At 38.7% G+C, this 21,381-nt stretch overlaps 1 protein-coding gene across 5 annotated transcripts in view; it reads left to right on the top strand.

Moving 5' to 3' along the window:
• NOX4 (NADPH oxidase 4) overlaps positions 1-21,381 on the top strand; it is a 102,300-nt gene that overhangs the window by 34,119 nt on the left and 46,800 nt on the right. For all 5 annotated transcript variants that reach the window (XM_071733459.1, XM_071733468.1, XM_071733485.1 and 2 more), the window contains one exon: positions 12,532-12,592. In XM_071733459.1, the coding sequence (XP_071589560.1) occupies positions 12,532-12,592 (61 nt within the window). The remainder of the gene's footprint in view (positions 1-12,531; positions 12,593-21,381) is intronic.

The following is a 21,381-nucleotide window of genomic DNA, read 5'->3' as shown; positions in this document are numbered from 1 at the left end:
TATAATTTTTGTTGCTCAATTGATTAAATTTGACTAAATACTTTAGTTTGACACAGGTTACCATACTTCTCCCACTGGTTTGCATACACAGCTGCACACAACTGTTACTATTCTGTGTAGAACTGTAACATTATCAGTCTTCTATGTCCTCGTGTCTAATTTATGGATTTTAGGTAAGACATTATGGCATCTCACAGTTGAATCTGAGCAGAATACAGTCAGCTCCAGGATATTTTGAGCTGTATTGAGGAGAAATATTTTCTCTAAATAAATATTTTTTTTGAGGTTTTGCAAAGGGACAAAGGATTTTTGTGTATTTCCACTTGATGAACTCTTTTAAGGAGTTATGTCTTTCAGACCAAGTGTACAATATGGTCTGGAGATCAGACTGTCTAGACAAACATCAGAAGTCTTCTCTTTAGTGATGTCCCTTCTGAAAATGACATTTCTTTACACTTTTATGGAAGAAAGAATGGAGCTCATCTGCTGTGGAATACAGCTCAAATATCATTGCCTACAACAATCTTTAAAGCCCTTGGAAAAGGAAACAAATGTTAGTAACAGAACCAGTTCCAAGTAGTAAAGATAGTCCTTCATTGCAGTCCATATATCCAAAACATTGCTATGTTCCACTATTTAGTGTACAAAGCCTCATCTGTTATCAAAATTAAGAAAAAAAAATTTTTTTGTAGATTCTTCAATATTTTTCAATTTTTTTTTTTTTTAATTTTGGAAAATATTAATTTCTTCGAGCTTTATTCTGGTTGTTCTTGCAGTTTATAGTAGCATTTGGTTTTCTTTCCATCTCCATCTTAGATTTTCCACTTGGCATTGAGTTCCCTCTCCTTCCAGACACTTACCCACACTACTGATTATTTGCAGCAGCATATGACCATCCTGCTGGCCATTTATGGCTGCACACTTCCTTTTTCCCCCAATGAATGACTTCAGAAGTATTCCCACTTAGAATATATATTAGTGTCTTGTAAGAGAAGTCATTTTTTCTGCTGTGTTTTTGGAAATTTTTTGCATTGGCATGTAGTGACTGGCAGGAAATAGTCTTGTGTTTTGCAGCCACTAAGTGCTTCAGAAGATGTGGTGGATTCTTCCTCGTGGTCTCTGCTGAATCTACAACAGGGTTGATGCAAGTCACAAACTCTCACAAGTTGCAGTTTATACAGCTTGGCTACCAAAAACCTGATGTCTCCTAGCACCTCATAAAGCTTGATAACCTTGTTGGTTTAGTAGTGTTGATTCACTTGTGAAAAAAGAAAGTAGGAAATACATCACTTCACGTGGAACTTAAACGCCAACAGCCCAAGTGAATTCTTCTAATTTTGGAGATGGCTCAGTTCAGAGGTTTGAAGAAACTTCTGATCTGCAACAAACATCCACAAATGCAAGATCAAATGACCAGTTATCTCAAATTCATGATGGTTTTGGTTATCATTAGCTGCTGTAATGCCCCAGTTTCCCCTTTGAACTGGAATCTGTATTACACAAAAATCAGAGATAACGTTCTGCCCTTGTATGAACTGAGATCTCACTTAAACTGCTGTATGAATAGCTTGAAATTTAAAATCCTTCCTTTTGGTGCATGAACGGAGCAGTGCAAACTGTTCAAAACTTTTGGTGTGTACCATATCAAAACCAGAAATGCCACCACTGAGGACAAAAGAAAACTTAGACCAGGTGGTACATGAAACAGTGGACAGTCTTTCACCAAAGCTTCTTTACTGCTACCTTTTACCTTGATTGTGGAGGAGAGCTTTGCTGGTGCTGTGGTGATTGAATGAGCCAGTCTGCAGTGTCCTCTGCTGAGCTTCAAATACTGATGGAAAGGCTTCATTAGGTTTTGTTTTATGGCCACTGCATAGATCTACTATCTGGAATAGTGATGATTTAGGCTTTTTTCAGCAAAAATATTTGGTCTTGAAGGGTTGTTGTCTCATTTCTGACAACTGTGTTTGTAATAATAAGTTCTATTTTTAAGTATTTCTTCATTTCACCATAAAAAGGTATCTGAAGAATTACTTCAGCAGCCAAGGCATGAGACATCAGAGTTTTAAGAACTATATGTAGACACTGAGAAAGCTCCTCCTCTGTGTTGGCTCTCTTGTGCAAAACAAAGGGAAGAGCTTCTGGCTACTCCATATTTCTGTAGCATGGGGACAAGACACTCTTCCAAGAGGTGTTCAGGGCAGGAGCTAAGCTGAAATCCTCTGAATGATGTTATTACATTGACCAGAGAAGGTGCTAGAGTTAGTCCCTGGGAATCCCCTTCAGATGCTGTGGTTGCTGGAGAGGATGGGTTGTTTAGGAGTTTCTGGGAACTGAATTCTCCACTCTGTAGTTCCTGTCTAGTGATTTCATGGACCCATCCACAATTTCTGCCTTCACAGAAGTCACTCAGGCAAATAATCTGTATTGAATTTCTCTGAGATTCAAGCCATCAGTTTGTTGGAAGTGATGAAACAATGAATCTTAGCCCACTAAGTTCATGCCTTCAGGCAGAGAGGAAGCATTACCTGGTCTGTATAGGTCAACCTGCCCTGACTAACATGACAATAGAGATTTCATTACTTCCTCTGTCACTCCTCCTGACCCATCACCAGTGGTAGGATGCCCTACCAAACTGCACTGACCCTATAAACATTCAGAATCCCTTTTGGAAACTGTTAAAAAGCCATCTGTTATTAAGATAAAAGGCTTACTGTGAATATGCTAATCTACATTGTAAGATGGTGACTCTCTTTGTAGAAAGAATACCACATTCTCTGCTCTATGAACAGTGTAACCGTAAATATTTTGCATTAACATTTTTGTACTTTATTAATTTCTGTGAAGCTGTCCAGGGCCTCATTTGTCACTCCAAGAGATACATATCCTGAGCCTGACATTTTTTTGTATTTTCAGGTTACTACTGGTTTAATATTTAAGTTGTCCTTTGGTACCTTTATTTAAATTTTCTTCTATTAACCTGTATGCCAAGATACTTTTGTTGATACTCGGACATAGGTAACACAAACTTTTGTTGAGCTTTCTCTGCCTCTCTGTTAAAGACACACTTCACATATGCACTTATTAGCAGCTTCATCAGATAGAGTTAATAGAGGCACGTATGCACGTGCAAAAAAATGAAATTTGCACGTAAGCAAAAAATGAAATTAAAAAAACTTAAGCAAACATCCCAGCCTTCAGACTCCATGACTTTATGAAATATCTGCTTTATGTTAGCATGAGTGGCTTCTTCTTCAGATCTTCCAAAGAGTTTTGGCTCTTAATTCAATGTCTGAATCCTATTTCAAGTAGCATATAAGAAGATATCAACTACCTGCAGCAAATAATTTGAAACTTTGTTTAAAACTAGAAATTTTCTCCCATGTTATAATGTGCTCTGACCTCCCCTACTTCAGTGCTGCTTAACAAAATCTTCTTTTAAATTCCATTGAAGTAGAAGCTGGAAAAATCTGGTAATAAAAAAAGTTCCAAGAAGTTTTGCCCTTTTGCTGGTTCTCCCATCTTTTGGTGCAGGTGGTTAGTTTGAAGCAGATCACATCAAGTTTTGTTCTTTCTTTCTTTCCTTCCACATAATGTTCTGTTGAGTAAGAAAAGAAAAAGTCTGGAGGGACTTGAATTCTGTGATTATACACACGGATGGTCAAGTCCTTGCTATGTCATTTATGGCATGTAACAAGTTATGAGGCCATTTTTTAATAAATTAAAGCTGAGTTCTGAGGAAAAGAGAAAACAAGTTTGTATATAAAGATACTCGGATCCACAGAGAAAATCCAAATATGTGTTATTGAGAAAGAATACTTTGTCTGATCAGTATCCAAATTAATATTCTATAAAGTAATAGTCACTGAACCCCAGACAGAGAAACTCGTAAGTTCAATCATCTCAGAGTAGGTAGAATTACCTGAAAGAGGTTTCTGGGTGTGCATGACAAATTATAGTACTATACCTAAATGTCCTGGAGCCATTCATATATTTTCTACCTCTAAGGTTTTTAGTTTGGTTTGGGTTTTATTTGTTTTTTTTTTTTAGAATGAGTTTTCCTTTTTACCTATGCACCTCCATTTAAGTCCATTTGCTATCTGGATTTAGTTGTGATGGGTTTACAAGATTATGGCCCTGACCTGAATATTTACATTTTGGGGTTGATGCCATGTCAGAAAGGTGTCAGCAAACAATACATGAGTCTAAAAAAATGTCACAAGTAACACATTTACTTTTGTAACTGAAAACCAGCGCTTTAGAGAGCCAAGGTTGTCTTTAACCCTGGAGAATTCAGAGTTCATTTAAAATCAGTGAGGTATTAAGAGTGATTTTTTTACCTCTAAGCTTCTTCTAAGCAAGAACTTTTGTACTGTGCAAGAAGCAAAACTGGAGATGATGAAGAAACATATGACATATGCTGTAAACTTCTGAAATAAACTGTCCACAACAGGAAAAGCCTAGGGGCCAAATTCTGAAACACTTCATAAAAACATTGAAATTTATTGGAAGTTTGCCTGAATAAAAAATACCTAAGAGCACAAGAGCTAAGTTCATACTGGCAGATAAATATAATAAAAACAAAATCCAATATGATGACATTCTAGTAAGATTTGTTAAAAATTTTGTTCAAATAGTTATGAAACATGATGACTTAGAGAGCATTTAGGGAAATGCAGATATTGTGAAGTATCTTGTTGGTAAATGAAAGAAATCCCTTAAGCTTCTCTGCTCTTCATAGAAATAGAAAATCTAGCAGCTGTTTGACAAAAAAATTTAAGTAAAACAAAAATAAAATAGTTTAATATTTCAGATGCCTTTAATACTTCCTTAGACTTGTTTGTTTGGTTTGGATATGAGCTTTATAGTTTTGGGGTCCATATTAAAACCCTAAGTAAACCTTCACTTTCATTTATGCTTGCACATCTGACTCTTTTGTGTCAAGGGAACACAGAAATTCTTTCATTCAGGTAACTAAATCCCAACTTCTCATTCAGCAGATACCTTAAACTGAAGGTGTTGGAGCCCTCTCATGAGCAGTTTTTTTTTCTGATCTTAGGAAAGTAAATTTCCAATATATCAAGCAGCTGCTGACTTTAGCAGAGAAGTGTGTTCCTTCTCTATGTCTTTGCCAATACATCAGGTAATGCTTCTAGGTTAGATGCTGGGTGAGGTTAAAGAAAGGTCTGGGAAGTGTAGAACATCAAAATGAAAAAAAACAAGCTGAACTTCTAAGCATGGACGCAGTTAACATGGGGACAATGTATTTCTAAAGGATACGAAGTGCCCTTTTTCAGTCAAGCTGTGATCTGTGCTTTATCCTGTCAAAATACTGTGTGTGCTGATAGGGTAGATTGGAGGGACACAGCATTCCTCAGGGTGTTGGTGATCTGACTGGAAAACCTATCAATCCTTTGGTTATTTCCATGAGTACCTCACCCCACTGGTGGAGCGTGAATCTGGAAGTCCCAAAGTTGCTGCTCAGAGATGATGGAGAAGGAGCCTTCTGTGCCATTCTGTTTCCTTGTTCATCCATGTGTCAGCTCAGTGGAATCTTGCTTGGAAATGTGTCCATACACCCTTAGGGGACTTGGAGAAGCAGCCTAGGGAAGAAGCATTGCTCTGCTATCTTTTTCTCCTTCAGGAACCAGGGATTACATCCTGAGTATCCTGTAAGGTTGTGGTTTTGGTTTTTTTGTTGTTGTTTGGTTGGTTGGTTGTTTTTTTGTTTTGTTTTGTTTTTTAGCAATGTAAAATGAATAGATTACATGGGCTGGGAATTACTAGGATTGAAACATTTTTAACAAGTTATAGGCAATTGCACTTGATGATCCTTATGGGTTATTTCCAACTTGAGCATTTTATGGTTCTATGAAATTTAATGTGTTTGATGGGTGAAAGGGTAGTCAGCAACTTTTTTTGACTGGTCTGTAAAAGTGTATCTTTGCAGAACATCTGTAGCAGCAGTTAAGTACCAGTTGGGCTATTGCAGACTCATTAGGAAGCAAGAATTTCAGTAATTTTATTTCATGTATTCAACAATGTATCTATTTTATGCAATAGTGTATCTATATTACTCTTGCAGTTATTGGTCTATTTGCAATCCTAAAACATCTGTTACAGTGAAGATTCGTGTTTTCTTGTGGTGCAAGAGTGAAATCAAGGAACAAATGCTGATTCATTGAGATTTATATTTATATTAAAAAAAAAAAAAAGACTGTTTTGAACACTGAGTAATATAACAACTGAGACTTCAGGGACTGAAGTAAAAAATACTGAACTACAGGCTCATGGGAATTAGTGGGTGTGGGTTTGTGGTTTGTGTTACAGAAGTTAGACCCCAGATGACCAGAATGATCCTTCTTGGCACTGCAGCTGACCAGTGATGCATCCTGAACATCCCACAGTGTTATGGTGTTTTTTCCACTAGCTAGGCTGCAGATGTCAGAGATTGTACAATAAGGAGTATAAGGGAATGGGAAGTAAAAGGGAAGTGTTTGGGATATGTTTCTGCAGCTGGGCTGCTTGCAGGGAGTCAGCTCTGGGTGAAGCAATGAGTATTCAAGGCATGGTGGTCTCACCTTCATAATCTAGACAGCCTTGATTCTCAAATCATGTTTTAGGGTTAGGATTTCCCCATTTTCAAAGTTGTTATAATGTCTGCTGATGTCTGCCAGTTAAATTTGGAAGTGGCTGACAAGGAAAGATTTTAGACAAAATCTGATCTGTAAAGTAACATGAAACAGGAAAATAAACAGAGCCGTTTTAGAGAATCTCCTAGGCTTGGAAGCAGAGATGTGTTTAAAGAGTAACTCCTCAGATTAACTTTCTTTCCTCTTAAGTTTGCTTCCTACGGGATTCATTACTTAAACCAGGGGTAGCCCAGTGTAACAGAGTTCACCTCCTATGAGTCAGACTGAAGTCTAGCTACTATTTTTTTGGCTACCTTTATATAGTATGTCTGTGTTTGTCATCACTCCTTTTTATTTTCTAATGTTGGGATGAATCATTTCAGGAATGTTAGTATCAGTTCTGTATGAAACCAGACAAGCTACAGCTTAATGAGCTTCTGAGGTTCACATTTTCTTGTCAGTTGACAAAGTTGAAAAACTTCTCTTTTCTTCTTCCCCACCCCCTGCGAGGGGAGGGTAAATGAATTGGTTGTGTCTATTCCCCCACATTCTGCCTCTTTTAAAGACATGTTAAGTCTTTAATGTTTTTTCTTGATATGTGTCAGAGTCTGGAGCAAGTATGTGTTGATGAACTGGGGTTTGTAGTGCATCTGGGTCACTCTGGCAGGCAGGCAGGGGCATGGAAACAGATCAGGAGCTCAGCAGTGTGTACGATCTCTACTGGGTATCTGCAGATCATATAGGGGCTTTTTCCTCAAAGTAAAAGCCTTCTTTGAAGGAGTTTCCCTTTATTTAAATAAAATCTGCAATGAGCTTTATGGCTCCCAAAATAAAAAAAAGATGTCTCCCTTTGTTCTTCCAGTTCTGGCACTGATCACTGTGCAACTTTGGGCACTATTCAGGCCACCTACTCATGCTTCAACCACAGGAGCTGCAGTTTTTTTGTAGTACATCAGCTTGAGAGCTGTATCTCTGCAGCAACTTGTAAGGAACTCGATTTGCAGACCCATATGGGGGTACACACCTTGGGCATCCCTTTCATCTCCTTTTCATTGATAATAGATATTTGGCAGTGTTATGCTGGTGTATGGTGTATGCATCACTGCTTCCATGACAGCACTATAATCAAAACCTAACATCCCTCTAAAGAGTCTTCACAACTCTTTTGGTACAGAGGTACAGTGGAACTGGAAACTTGCAGGAATTAACTTTTTATTTTCTTGCTAGCTTGCTTTTGATGCACCCCAGCTCCCTGCACTCCAAGGTCTAAAAAGAGTATTTTACAATATTCAATAGTATTTAATGCCATTAAATTTATTTCAGTAAGGTTTGTAAAGTATCTTGCTCTGGGCAGCATCCTTGCCTGGGGGTGATGCTCAATATTCAGAGTATTGTAAGCAGGATGACACAGTTTAGACTTGCTGTGTGTTGTAGTCTCATATGCACAGATTTTTCTGCTGCTTTTCGCCTCCAATACATTTTTATACCTTATAAAGGGGGTGTAAATTATTCCTACCATGATCTAACAGTAATTTGTTCACTCACTTTGTTCTCTATGCCTTGCTTTTATATGAACAAAACAGCGAATTGTGTTCACAATATAAAACTGGTAACTACAATGCATTTCAAATATGTATTTGTATTTTTACAGATATGTACAAGTATGTAATCTAGTAGTGCATTAAACATAACTTACATTACTAAGATTATTAAAATTATCATCTATGTTTATCTCAGCATAGAGATAAATAGTAGATTTATAGCTACTGGTGATTGGAATTAATTTGGGTGAATTGTAAGCATAAAGTTCTCCAGGGATTGTTGCAAATCCCTTATGTGATAATTTGCATTTTTATTTCAAGTTAGCTTGACAAGAAAGGGGAAAAATATATGTGAAGGTGTTTTTTCATCAAGATACAGAATAATTTGTATGCCATAGGTTTTACCTACCTATAAAATACTACTATCCTCACTGCTTTGAATGTGAAAATACATACAACAATAAAATAAAAAATTTGCATTGTGAACTTGCTTGTATGTGGCTAACAGCTCTGTGGAAATCTACCAACTTTCCAGTGCTAAGAATATAGTTTAATTTTCTAGGGATGTAAATCCGCAGAGCTCTATTAAATTTAACAGAATTCTCTTGGTTTGTAGTCAGTTTTGGAAGATGGCCAAATGCTGTCAAATAACCTGATTAGCATAGATGTTCCTACCTTCAAAATCTTTCAGTTTTTAAATGTATAGATAGCTTGAGGTTAGAAGAAGATTAACATAGCTTCATGTGATTACATTATCTGCCACAGTTATTTGTGTTGCAGAGCATTTTAATTAAACAAATGTGGCAAACAGATTTCATTTAACTCTTCAAAATGCAGAAAGAACTACTGAAAAACTTACCACTTTTGACCTTATGTTTAGCAATTGCTGATGTTCCTACTCATAGGAGGGACCCCAGTGGTCATTCTCTGCTGAACTGCTTTCCAGCCAGTTGGTTCCCATTATGGACACTATAATACCTGGGGTTATTCCTCTGCCTCACCAGAAGCAGAGTGGGGAATTCCCTTTCATGGTCATCATTAGCCCTAAGAAACAATTCAGTGAGTATTAACTACACTGTGGTGAGAGCTGCATGCAGACTCTTTTTTTTTTTTTTTTTAATTTTGCCCAGGGGGTCATAAATGTTGGCCTTGTGGACACCAAGTTAACCATGAGCTAGTGATGCAGCAAAGAAGGCCAACAGCTTCCTTGTATTAGCAGAGCATTGCCAGCAGGTCAAGGGAGGTGACCCTTTTCTGATCAGCATTATTTTTTAATATCTGGAGCTCCACATCCAGTTCTGGGCTATAGTACAAAAGAAACATGGACATATTGGCTGTGAAGGTGATTAGAGATCTGTCATATGAGTAGAGGCTGAGAAAGGTGGAACTGATGGAGGAGTGAGGAAAACGGAGCCAGAGTCTTAGTGGCACCCAGTGACCAGGCAGCAATAACCAAAATACAGGGGCTTCCATTTAAACATAAGGAGCAAAAAACTTCTTCTCTAAGGGGGGCACCAGTTGCCCAGAGAGACTGAAATCTCCATCCTTGAAACCATTCAAAGTGTGTTGGACACTGTCATAGGCCCTGCTCTAGCAGTCCCAGCTTGAACCAGGGGATTGAAGGAGCCACTCTCCAGAGGTCTCAGCTGTTTTATCATTCTGTGTTTTTGTGAAGAAGGATAAATATATGAGGTTATTTTTATTGGACTTCATTACACATGATCAGTATACCTACTTTTGTGATTAAACTTCTGAAGAACTGTCTTTGAATATTTTCTTAAGCTTCTGGAATATCTTCCTTAATGGTCTGGGAAAAGGTATGATTTGGAGACTTAATTATGTTTCTGGAGATGAGAGTGGTAAAATAAGCGTTCTTTGCAGGACATATGTAGATAAAATTTTTAAAGTTTTAATTACAAATCTGCAGGAAAGTCTTAAGTCATAAGAAGCCTCTGGAGAACATCTGGTTCAACTTTCTGGTGCAAGGGCTGTAGATTATGCTGCACAGGGACCTGTGAAGCTGAATTATCAAGAGAAATCACATCATTTTTCTAGGTACCTATTCTATGGTGATGAATATTTTTCTTATATCCAGATGAAATTTCCCTTGAAGCAACTTGTGCCCATGGTCTCTGTTCCTGTCACCATACATGGCTGGGAAGAGAGCATCTTCATCTTCTCTATTGCTATTATTTTAGGTATTGAAGACTGTTATCTTCCTGAGCCTTCTCTTCTCTGTTCCATCAGCACTTACCCTTTTTGGCCTCTCATTGTATGTCATGTTCTCCGAATGTCTTGGTGTCCCTTCATGGGACCATCTCAAATCTCCTTGAACTAGGAGAAATTCACTCTGTGTAGCCTAGATGATAGCTATGTTTCTTCTGGTAAGATTTTGCACCACAATTAGATTTTTCCAGAACCCTCTGAGGAAGTCTCATACCCAATTATAGGTATCGAAATAGGCTTCCTAAATTCTAAAGAGAAAGAAATCTCTTTTTTTATTGAATAATTTTTCAAAGTAGTGCAGAAAGGAGTTAGTCACAAAGGTAATGTAAAGGATAACAGATTTGAACCTGTTCTAGCTGGAGGCAAGGGGTATGTTGTCATTAACTTTAATGGAAGGAGGGAATGACAGACAATTTTATAGAAGATGTGCTCAACTGGGACTGTGCAGAATTGGACTAAGGAAAAAGGGAGCCCTGGGCTGGTCCAGACTTACAAATAAACTCTGCTAAAGGCTCTTACAGAAGCCTTCAGGAGACCAGATCTTTTTGTTGCCAGTAAGCAGCTTTCTAGCTGAGAGGCTGCTTACCTACTTTTACGTGGGAAACTGCTCTTGGTATTTTTGTTGGAAGGTGTTGCAACTAGCAACAGCAAATAGTGGCCTCATTGCTTGAGGTTTGCCTGCATCCCTCCCTGATGCCATTCTTTTGAATGCTAAGGCTTGCTGAAATAATTCTGACTCAACATTTCTGTAGGATTTTTTTATTGGTAGGAAAACTTGAAAAGGAATTCAATATTATTCTGTCTAGTAATCAGTACTCTTAACAAGACTGGTCTTCTTCAGAAGTGACTAGCTGGGACATTGTATTCCCTGGTCTGGAGTTGCCAAGATGTAGAGAATACTGAGCTTTTATCTCTGCCTGCTCCTGAAGTAGGAACTGACAGGAACTGATCCCCAGGCCTGTGGTATCCTGCTCCAGAACAGATTATCTTGGGAGCACTAATGACAAAGGTCTAGAACAGAGGCAAGAAGTGTCCTTACAGGTGTGGTAGATCATGGAGTATAGATGTGTTCCTCCAATTTAAGCCCTCTTCTCAGAGTTCATATAAGTCTGTAGCAGCTGCAAAAAACAAGCCAAACCAAACCAAAACCAAAACAAACAAAAAAACCCCACAAAAAACCAACAACAAAACAGACAGAAGTATCATCTATTAGGTGTTGGGTATAATGAAGCGTGTCAAAACTCAGTAGTAATGTCTATCAGAAAGAAACCAATGGTGCTTGTTTATAGAATGAAAGTGAAGAATATTTTCTTAAGAAGTAGTTGCTTGTCCTGTTTATATATGAGATCATCTGGTCTACCTGCAAAAGCTCCCAATGCATTTGAAATCTTCCTGTAGCTAACAAGGAACAAAACTGAGGGTTCTTCTTAGACCTTCGACATGGCTTGACTGGAGGTTTTTAGATAATATGATGTGGATAATACAGTAAATAATATAATTTCTGTGTTGACAGTCACAAATAAGTAGCCCTGAGGTGAAAGAGCAGTGCAGACTGTGGGAATGGTGACTACAAAGCTATTTTTATGATGTGCCATGCAATCTGGTGTTTTTCCTTTGCAAACTCAAAATTCTGGTGAAGTGATGCAGAATCTCTGTTTCCAGTTACAAGAAAGCAGCAGTTGTGTGAGAATGATCAGCTTGAAAACATGTGCCCTGACATTTAAGAATGAAAAGTCTCTCAAATCCCTTAATTTAGGAATCATGGGCCAGATACTGATTTTGAACAACGTAGATCAATAGTAGAGGGGGGATTTCTGTATTATTGTATCCTCAGCTGGTATCACTGTGGAGTAGTGCTTAGTGAAATGGCTGTTCCTCATCAGTCCCTTAGACAAACCCATCCGAAAGTCATTTATAACCAAGAGAAGGTGTTAAAACTGACTGAAGAATAGGCAAGCTCAGCTTCCTCAACTGTACCGTTGCTAGACCTGCTTTCTTAAAGGCTCTAGCTTCTGTTAAGGCTGCTCAGGAATGACCTGTTTACATCAAGTTCTGTTTTAACTATATTTTGAATGCATTTTATTATTTTCTTGTTGCTCAGAAGTGGTCCTTAATATATTTAATATTTTTAGTGCCCTACAGATACCAAAGCAACGTTTGGGGTCCACCTTAAAGTAGTAGGAGACTGGACAGGTATGTAGAAAAATAATTCCTTTTTAGAGACAAATACCTTTACTCCAACTGTTGTCCCTTTCTGGCTTCAGCAATTGTGGTGTATTCTCACTAGAGAGCATTGCTTGTTTTCCCAAAGTTTATTACATTCTCCATGCAACCTCTGCTTTATTCAGATGTACATTTCTTCAGATAAAATGTTTTTCCAACTACTAACAGATCGTTTGATTGCAATGCAATAATTTTCAGTGTTCCTCTATTTCTGCCTCTTTTTTCTTATTTTTTGGTACGTGCTGCCCCTGTGCAGGGCAGCGCCTCTGTGTGCAGCAGTGTCTGCAGAAATGCTGAAATGTGTGGCTCCCAGATAAGCAGATTTTGATGCCAGCAGTAGGGATGGCTGCCAGGTTAATTAACGCCTGTGGAACACTGAGATTACAGGTTGCTTTCATGTTCTTCCATGCTCTTCCACTGCTCTTTGAATGTCCTCCAGCCCAGGGGTGCAAGCCAGGATTCCCCACAGAGGAGAATGGTAATGTGCTGCTCCTCTGACAGCTATATACTCAAGTGATAGTTGTCATTATTCCTTGGCAGTTGACTTTCTTCTTGCTTAGCATAGTATTTCCTTGTAAGGAAGACAAATATACAACACCATCTTGTTAATTTCTTACCAAGAAATGTTTTCCATGTTAATTTGTCTTGGCTTATGTGTTTGTGGAACTGAATCAAATGAGCTTTGAGCTTTGTTGCCTTGAAAGGGATTAGACCGTTTCAGGGCAGATAAATCCATGAACATCTGTAGAACTTGTTGGTCCAGCCACAGATTTGTCTGTGGAAGTTTCCAAAAATTTAACAAGCAAAGGTTGGGGGGCAATACCATATGAACCTATGCTTCATGGTCACACTGATTTTCTGTTCTGACATGAAGTGTGAGATGTTGGCCAAACTGAGGCGTATTATGGGTCTAATTAACCTCTGGTCTGCCCCAGCAATAATGTCTCTTTTGTTGTTATGCATCATTCCTACCTGGGAGAGGACAGTCTGCTGTTGGGACAAGTGGGGTGGAGAAGTACTAGCTAAAAGAGTTTTCCAAAGGAATTGGCATCTTTGAAGTTTTCTGGTACTCTCTGTAGCATGAATTGCTCTCTGCATTTAAATGTTATTCTCCTACCTCTGTATACAAGTTCTCCACTGAGAGCCAGGTCTGCTTAGGTATAAGATTCAGAACACTGGCACATTACAGAGACCATTTGTTATATCAGTTTTGATAACCAGGGATATCTCTCCTGGGGTCAGATGTGCTGTCAAGAAGCAGGCAGTTTACCCAACCCTTTCTGCCACGTCTGGATCACAGAGCCCTGTTCTCACTCAGTCCCTTAAGCTGTGTGACATTAATGGCCTCTAATCTGCTCACGGAGGAAGAATTATTATGTATGCCACGTTCTTTATAATCTTTCTTAAGTGTGCTCCAATGGCCACTTCTGCAGACAGGATATTGGGCTGGAGGAGTTTCTATGTGTCATGCTGTCATTCGAGCTCTTTTCATGACCTGTTCTTTCAGGCTCTCTCCTATTTATTCAAATTCTCTTTTGTATCATGTTTTACTTTCCTGACAGTTTATACCTGGCACTAAAGTGAGTTAAGAATTTCATTTAGAAAACTCAATTACAAGACCAAATTAAAAGTATGCAAGAAAAGTGCAGATATGCTGTGAAAGGCAGAGAAGAACTCGTTAGTTTCTCCTCCCATTGGCTTCATCTACTGCTGCCTGTGCCTAGGAGATGTGATGAAGGAACAATTTCCTACCATTAGCTGGAAGGACTTGAGGAGGGAAAACACTGCTGGCAAACCAATTCTGCAAGTTATGTTTCAAGTCAAGTCTCTGATGCTGAGTCTTATGTTTTGATGAAAATTTAATGGAATACCTCATGAAATTGTTTTGTAGGTTAGGAAAGCAACTCAACTACATGTCAAGAGAAAAGGTAAAGGGTAATAGTATTGTCATTTCCTGATGAGAAGTTGCTGTTAATGAAAAGTCATTTATTGCCCATATTCCAGTCCATATAATTTTTGAAACCCAATATAAGAAGCTGTAGCTTCTGAAAAAGATGGTTACTCTAGAAGTAACTTTTTTTTTTGCACAGAAAAAATAGGGAAGAGAGTAAGAAAGTTCAGAAATGGTAGCTCTGAGCCTTTGTAAACCAAACCATAACTCAGACCCCTAAGTTTTGTATTTCTTGCTCCACTGAATTCAAAAGGTGCTAGCTGAGTTTATAAGAGCTGAGAACCTTCCCTTTTCACACACAGACTTATGTAAAGGCACAACATTCTCATCCGTTATGTAGGCAGCAACATCCTTTAGATAAATTTCCAGTACAAAACCAGAGCTCTTTCATTTCTATCTGTGTTACTGTGTATTACTAACTGTGTGGTGCATAGCATTCATATTCATCACAGAAAACAGACACACACAGGGGCACTGGGATTGCTGTAATATGCTCTCAGATGCCTGTGTAGCAGATACTTTCACCTGAAATGATTCACACGGCTCCCTTTGTAGACTTCTGACCTGTTCCATGTGTTCAGTGTAGGGTGAGAATTGCTGTGCCCCAAGCAGGCCTCTTTCTCTTCATCCACTGAAAAGAGATTCTAGATGTATACATCACTCCTCCAGAGGTAGATAGTTTAGTAAATTGACTACTAGTTGTGATTTTTCCCCTGTAAATGTTCCTAACAATGTGCACTGGGCATTGTGAACAGTGGAAAAGCTATCCCATACCTCCCTAAAGAATGGTTTAGTGATAATGTAATTACTATCCCAGTGCTGACATGTGACTACTTAAGTCAGCACCTGTTGTATTAACAAAGGGTTTTGTGGCTTTGTGCTGGCTCATACTATTAATGCCTTTAGTACCTCATATAACAGAATGAAACCTATGGACCACAGCTTCTCCTGTCAGGACTCAAGACACTCACATTATGATGGGGCTGATCTTTAGTAATTGCAAACGAGAAGCTCTGCAGGTTGGGTTATCCCTGTGGCTCAGATCTAAGCCATCCTGTCTGCCTCTGGGGCTGCCTGGAAGCTCTTGCCTTGGGCTGGTTTATGGCAACTTTAAACCTTACACTAACACTGAAGGCCCTGAAATAGTTCATAGGTGGATTAAAGCTGTGAGATTCATGGATTAGCTGAAAAACTGATGTTGTTTCTAGCCTCCCCCCTAAACACCTATTTTGTTCTGCTTCCCTCCTATCTTGGGGGTCACTTATTTCTCCTTCAGCTTTAAAAAAAATATTGGCTTAGCATTTACAAATGTTTTTTTTTTTTTAATTTTTTTTTGTCTCACTTACTGTCTAGTTTGTTGTTAGCCTTGTCTTCTGCCAGCTGTATGCCTCCTCTGTCCTTGCTGCTACCTCAAGTACTACTGCTCTTTTAGTTTTAAAGCTGACATTTTATCTGGCACCTCTAGAGGAAAAAAAATAGGCCACAGGCCATGCCTCATGTCCAACCACTTGACAGCAGTGAAAAAAATAAACCACAGCAGTGTATCAAGACAATGTGTTTCATTCACTAGACAAATTTCAGAGTGTGAGACAGAAAGTGATATTGATGATGCTGAAATAACATCTTCTGAAGCCATTGCAGCATGTTTTTGTGGAAAACAAATACATAGCACTCAGGGGTTAAGGTGACTGGCATGCCTTAAGGCAATAAAACAGGGCTGTTATGTTGCAGTGTGTTCCTGCCACAAATTGATGTGGGACTGCTTAAAACACTGCTGCTGTTCTACACTACGGTAATTTTTGTCTTGTAGTGACATCATCCTGCAGTGTAGTTGCATTAGGATCCTATAGACCCTCACAAGGTCTGGCTACCATTTGGAGCAGCATGGAACTTGTTGTGGGGATGCCATAAGAGCACCTTAATACTGTGTACTGAATCTGAGACTTCAAGTTGCTAAATGCTATGGCAGCAGGAGGTGTTGAAGCATGCAGGAACTCTCCAGACCCAGAGCAGATAGCTCATGAGGTACCTATCTGCATAACCCTAGGCAACTCTAGGTCTTGTCAGAGAATGAGTATGTTTTCTTAATTCTTCCTGCTAGAGATAAGGATATATATAGTCACTTGTTCATTTAGATACTATCTACCTTATTTTGAATCTGACATGGATTCAAATATGGATTTTTGTCCGATGCAGTCATAGTACTTTTTCTGGAAGGTCCAGGATTAGAGCAGGACATTTCAGGGGGAAAAAAATAATTTCAGTTGTAAACAAAAACTTTCCAGAACATGGCAAATATTTGAAAACAGGAATCTTGTTTAACTCCCTATGGACTAAAACCTGAAACTGCAAAGTACACACCCCAGATTTCTTATTTTCAACCGGACAAAAAATTGGAAGGCAGTTCTTTGGGATTTTGGAGGCTGACTAAGGATTTTTGTACACTTGCCAGAAGAAAATAAATATACATTTTGAGTGTCTCTGAAGGAAGAATGACCTAAACTTGCTGGGCTAGGAAGATATGTCAAATTTTTCAGGAGTGTCTCTGTGACCTTGTGAAGCCCTTTCAGCTCCTGAATGGCTGAAGTACCCCAAGCTCACTGTGCCTTGCTTCACTTAGCTGGAATTTATCAGTAAGCATTGGAGCTAATGAAGAAGCAATATTTTCTTTTCAGTCACCCTGGGAACAGTCTTAGAGATAGTGAAGTAGTGGATCATTCAGTCAGTATCCACTATAATCCTAGTAGATCTTGATTCATGCTGGACAAATGTGTGAAGCAGAAGATGACAAGAAGGAATAATAAAACTACAAAGTCTGCCTGCAGGATGTGACAAGGTTGTCTCAGGATCACTGTAACGACCACTGAGTTTCTTTAAAGATATCTGGTCACGGGTGATGAAGGACTGGTCAGCTCTTTTGCTATTGCCTCAAGCTCTGTTTGATTTGGGCCTTTTTCATTCCATGGTAACGTGTATTACATTGTGTTTAGTTATTCTATGAGAGTCCTGGCAGGGTGTAAAGGTCTTACTGACGTGGTACTGTTAGTTGTTCCAGCAAAATCAAAGTGTGGTTTTGGAAGCAGAAGACAGATGGGCTAGATGGTTATTTTCCACTGTAAGATTTTTTTGGCTACTGATTCTTATATTGTCAGTGAGTTCTACTTACACTTGAGAAATATACCAAAATTGAGTGCTAAAAAGGTTTAATTGTGTTTCTTTACATATAATTTGACATTAGTAACAAAAGTAATACTGTTACTTACTGAGAGGTTAAAATTTCTTAATATAATTAGCCAAATTGTGCCATAAGGATTACTAGTTTTATTCTTCATTGCCATTAATGCTCATTAATTAATTTATTCATAACTGCAAACTAGCTCAATAAAAGACAGAGAAAAAGAAGAATATTTAGTTTACTGACTCTATGCTGAAAGCCCCTTTTCTCAGATTGAAGAATTCAAGCTGAAGGTGAACACGACTGAATTTTTCACTCCAGACGTTGGAGTTGTTTTATGTTAATTAACTTCAGTTGACTTAGTAGCAAAACCAGTATACATTTAGTCAACCCTGTTTTGAACAGTTAGTGAGATTTACCTCTACAGAGAAAAAAAAATTTCTAGATGAAAAAGTTGCCTTGAAGGAAATTTTATTCTACTCTGAAGTTCTTTTGTCATGTATCCTGTTATTTTTAAACTTTCACCTCCTTGCATATCCCAGGCTTTTTTTAATCATGTAGTGATTACAGCAAATGACACGGCTGAATGATGAAAATTATTTTTATCTATTGTTATAATATGAGCAGAATGTGGATGTTGCTGTAGTTAAGAACTGATCAAAGAATACAGCATTGAAGAATTTCTTGCATTGCCTCAGATGTTCTAAGTGACCTTATGAACTACAGAAATGAAGCCTGTAGAGCACATAACCATGCAGAAGATGGGATCTAAATTAATGTAGTGAAAAAAACTGCTCTCTTCTTTGAAAATAGAGTCAAAAGAAAGAAAAGTTCTAGGACACATTACTTAAAAAACTGCCAGGCAAATTTCACGGTTCAGAATCACTTTTCGTGAATGCAAAGCTGCTGTTCTGCAGTTGCATGTGTTTCACCATTTTTCTGTTAATCTTTATTTAGGAAAGCAAATCTTTGCTTAGTTTTGACATTTTTCTGTTAATCCTTGCTTACGGATGCTTAGGGAATTTTACTTCAATTATTGTACTTTCTGTGCAGTGGGTGCACAGCTGCTTCAAGCAATGAATATATAAAATCTGGCTGGGCTTTCTGGTTCCTTTGGGTGAGCACTTTTAAGGAGCTCAGGTGTGTAGCAGTTTCAAGGCAAATTGGAGAGCTGACATCAAAACTGATTCCTTTTAAAAAAAAATTATTATGGCAGCCGTAGAAGTATTATTTTTTCCTTAAAAAACAGCCCCCCCCCCAAAAAAAAACCCCAAGACAAACCTCAGAACTTGCACTGACAGCACCATGTCGTGACAGTGGTCCAGTTAACATCAGGTTTTCACAACATGCCACAATAGATATTTTGGCATCTGCTATAAACAGAATAAAAAAGTTTAGTTTAAAATATTCATGGCTACCAATTTTATACAAGCTTAAAACACACATGGAACTGCATGCTAATCCCAGCTCTATACTGGACTGTAAACCTTATGGTCCCATGCCGGCCAAAAAATGGATACCCCAGTGCAGAACACAGATCTGGGGGCAAGTTCCTAATGGGAATGAAGTCAGACTTCCAGTGCAATCCATTTTCAATATAAAGACATCCTTTGGTGAGTGTCAGTCCATTAAATTAATTTGTACTTAAAACCTTTTTTCTTTTTCTCTTTTCTTTTTATCCAGCTTTGAAATGTCAAAAGGTGGCAAGACAGAAATATCTTAAATACTTTATAAAAGCTTAAGATGCTGGAAGGTAAATTAGTGCATTGGAATTTTGAGTGAGATTTGACATGGCAGTTGCTATGTGCTGAATGGGGCATTTCTTAATGAGACAAATGATGCAGTTTCCTCAGTACTAACTAAAGCACTGTGAAGAGAGATTATAGAAGGAAATTCATAGGCTGGAAATAATTTTCCAAAATGTGAATGGGACTGCATTCCCATTCCTGTTGTGGTATGTGGGGTAGAGTGTGTCTTGACAGCAGCGAGCAGCACTTTGGTATGTGGTGCAGCAGCTGATGGGCAGGCTGCAGCCTGTATTTTGTTTCATTTACTTAATATCCAGAATCTGCATCTTAGGCATGTTCTTATTCTTCCTTTTTTTTCTTTAATAAAAGTGGTTTTTGCTCAGAATGGGGATAAAATGATAGAGCTTGTTTCAAAAAGGGTATCATGGTACTTCTTTCTTAGATTGTTTGTGACATTTATAGTAGATTAGACCAAAGTACATTGTAATGAAATAATATTCCATAAGAGGCAGGTTCTGTAGGGAGAGGTAGTATTTTTTATTAGGTTAGCTGAAACGTCCAGAAAAAACAGGTTGTCTCTCAGGCATGCAGTGCCTACAGCAGGTTTGACAATGAGGCAGCAAAGTAGAGGGAATGAAATAACATTCCCACTTACCTTTTTAAAGCAATTTTTTTTCTGGAGCAATATGAGCAATAAAATTGCTTAGTAAATTAACAGAAGGTGTGCCCTCCCCTTCCTTTTAAAAAAAGTTAATTTATCTTTTCCATGAGAAATGTTATTCATTTATGAAAAAAAAATCATGTAGTCAAAAAATATCGCTTGTAAATGCACCCTTCACTGCCTCTTAGGATTTCTGTGTCTCCATCTTTCTTTATCTTCCTTTGGCTGGGTTCCCAGATTAGGGTGCATTTGTTATAAAATGCCATGATCTTCTCTCTCCTGGAGAGAGAAAGTACTTGCATCATGGCAGATACAGTCTGGCTGACAAGTCTAACTGGAAAAAGAGATGGGCATGTGAGAAAATGCCACATTTTTAAAACACTTTATCTATCTATCTATCTATCTATCTATCTATCTATTCCCAGACACATGCCTAAAATTTGAGTGTTTGGGTTGATTTTTTTACATTTTAGTAATTTTTTTCTTGTAAAATCTCAGTATCCTATCTAAACATATTGATTGAAAATGTTTGACCATCTACAGAGAGCAAGATTTGGGTGAATTTTTTATGCAAAGCATCACTGTGATTTTAGTAATTTGAAGGGACCCTGTTCCAGTGGGATGGGTTCAACAAGGCCAAGTGCCAGGTCCTGCACTTTGGCCACAACAACCCCATGGGGAGCTCCTGGCTGGGCACAGAGTGGTTGGAGAGCATCCAGGCAGAAAGGGACCTGGGAGTTTGGATTGACAGGAAGCTGAACATGAGCCAGCAGTGTGCCCAGGTGGCCAAGAAGGCCAATGGCATCCTGGCCTGTATCGGGAACAGTGTGGCCAGCAGGTCCAGGGAAGGGATTCTTCCCCTGTACTCAGGTCTGGTGAGGCCACACCTCAAGTCCTGTGTCCAGTTCTGGGCCCCTCAGTTCAGGAAGGAGATTGAGGTGCTGGAGCAGGTCCAGAGAAGAGCAAGGAGGCTGTGAAGGGATCCAGCACAAGTGCTGTGAGGAAGGGCTGAGGGAGCTGGGGGTGTTCAGTCTGGAGAAGAGGAGGCTCAGGGGAGACCTCATCACTCTCTACAACTCCCTGAGAGGAGGTTGGAGCCGGGGGGGGTTGGTCTCTTCTCCTAAGTACCTACCAGTAAGACAAGAGGGCATGGACTTAAGCTCTGCCAGGGGAGGTTTAGGTTTGATATTAGGAAAAAATTCTTTACAGAGAGGGTGATCAGAC

This window comes from Heliangelus exortis, chromosome 1 (genome assembly GCF_036169615.1).
Source record: "Heliangelus exortis chromosome 1, bHelExo1.hap1, whole genome shotgun sequence".
NCBI lineage: Eukaryota > Metazoa > Chordata > Aves > Apodiformes > Trochilidae > Heliangelus > Heliangelus exortis.
Note: the sequence above shows the minus strand (reverse complement) of the source record. Positions and strands in the feature narration are given on the sequence as shown.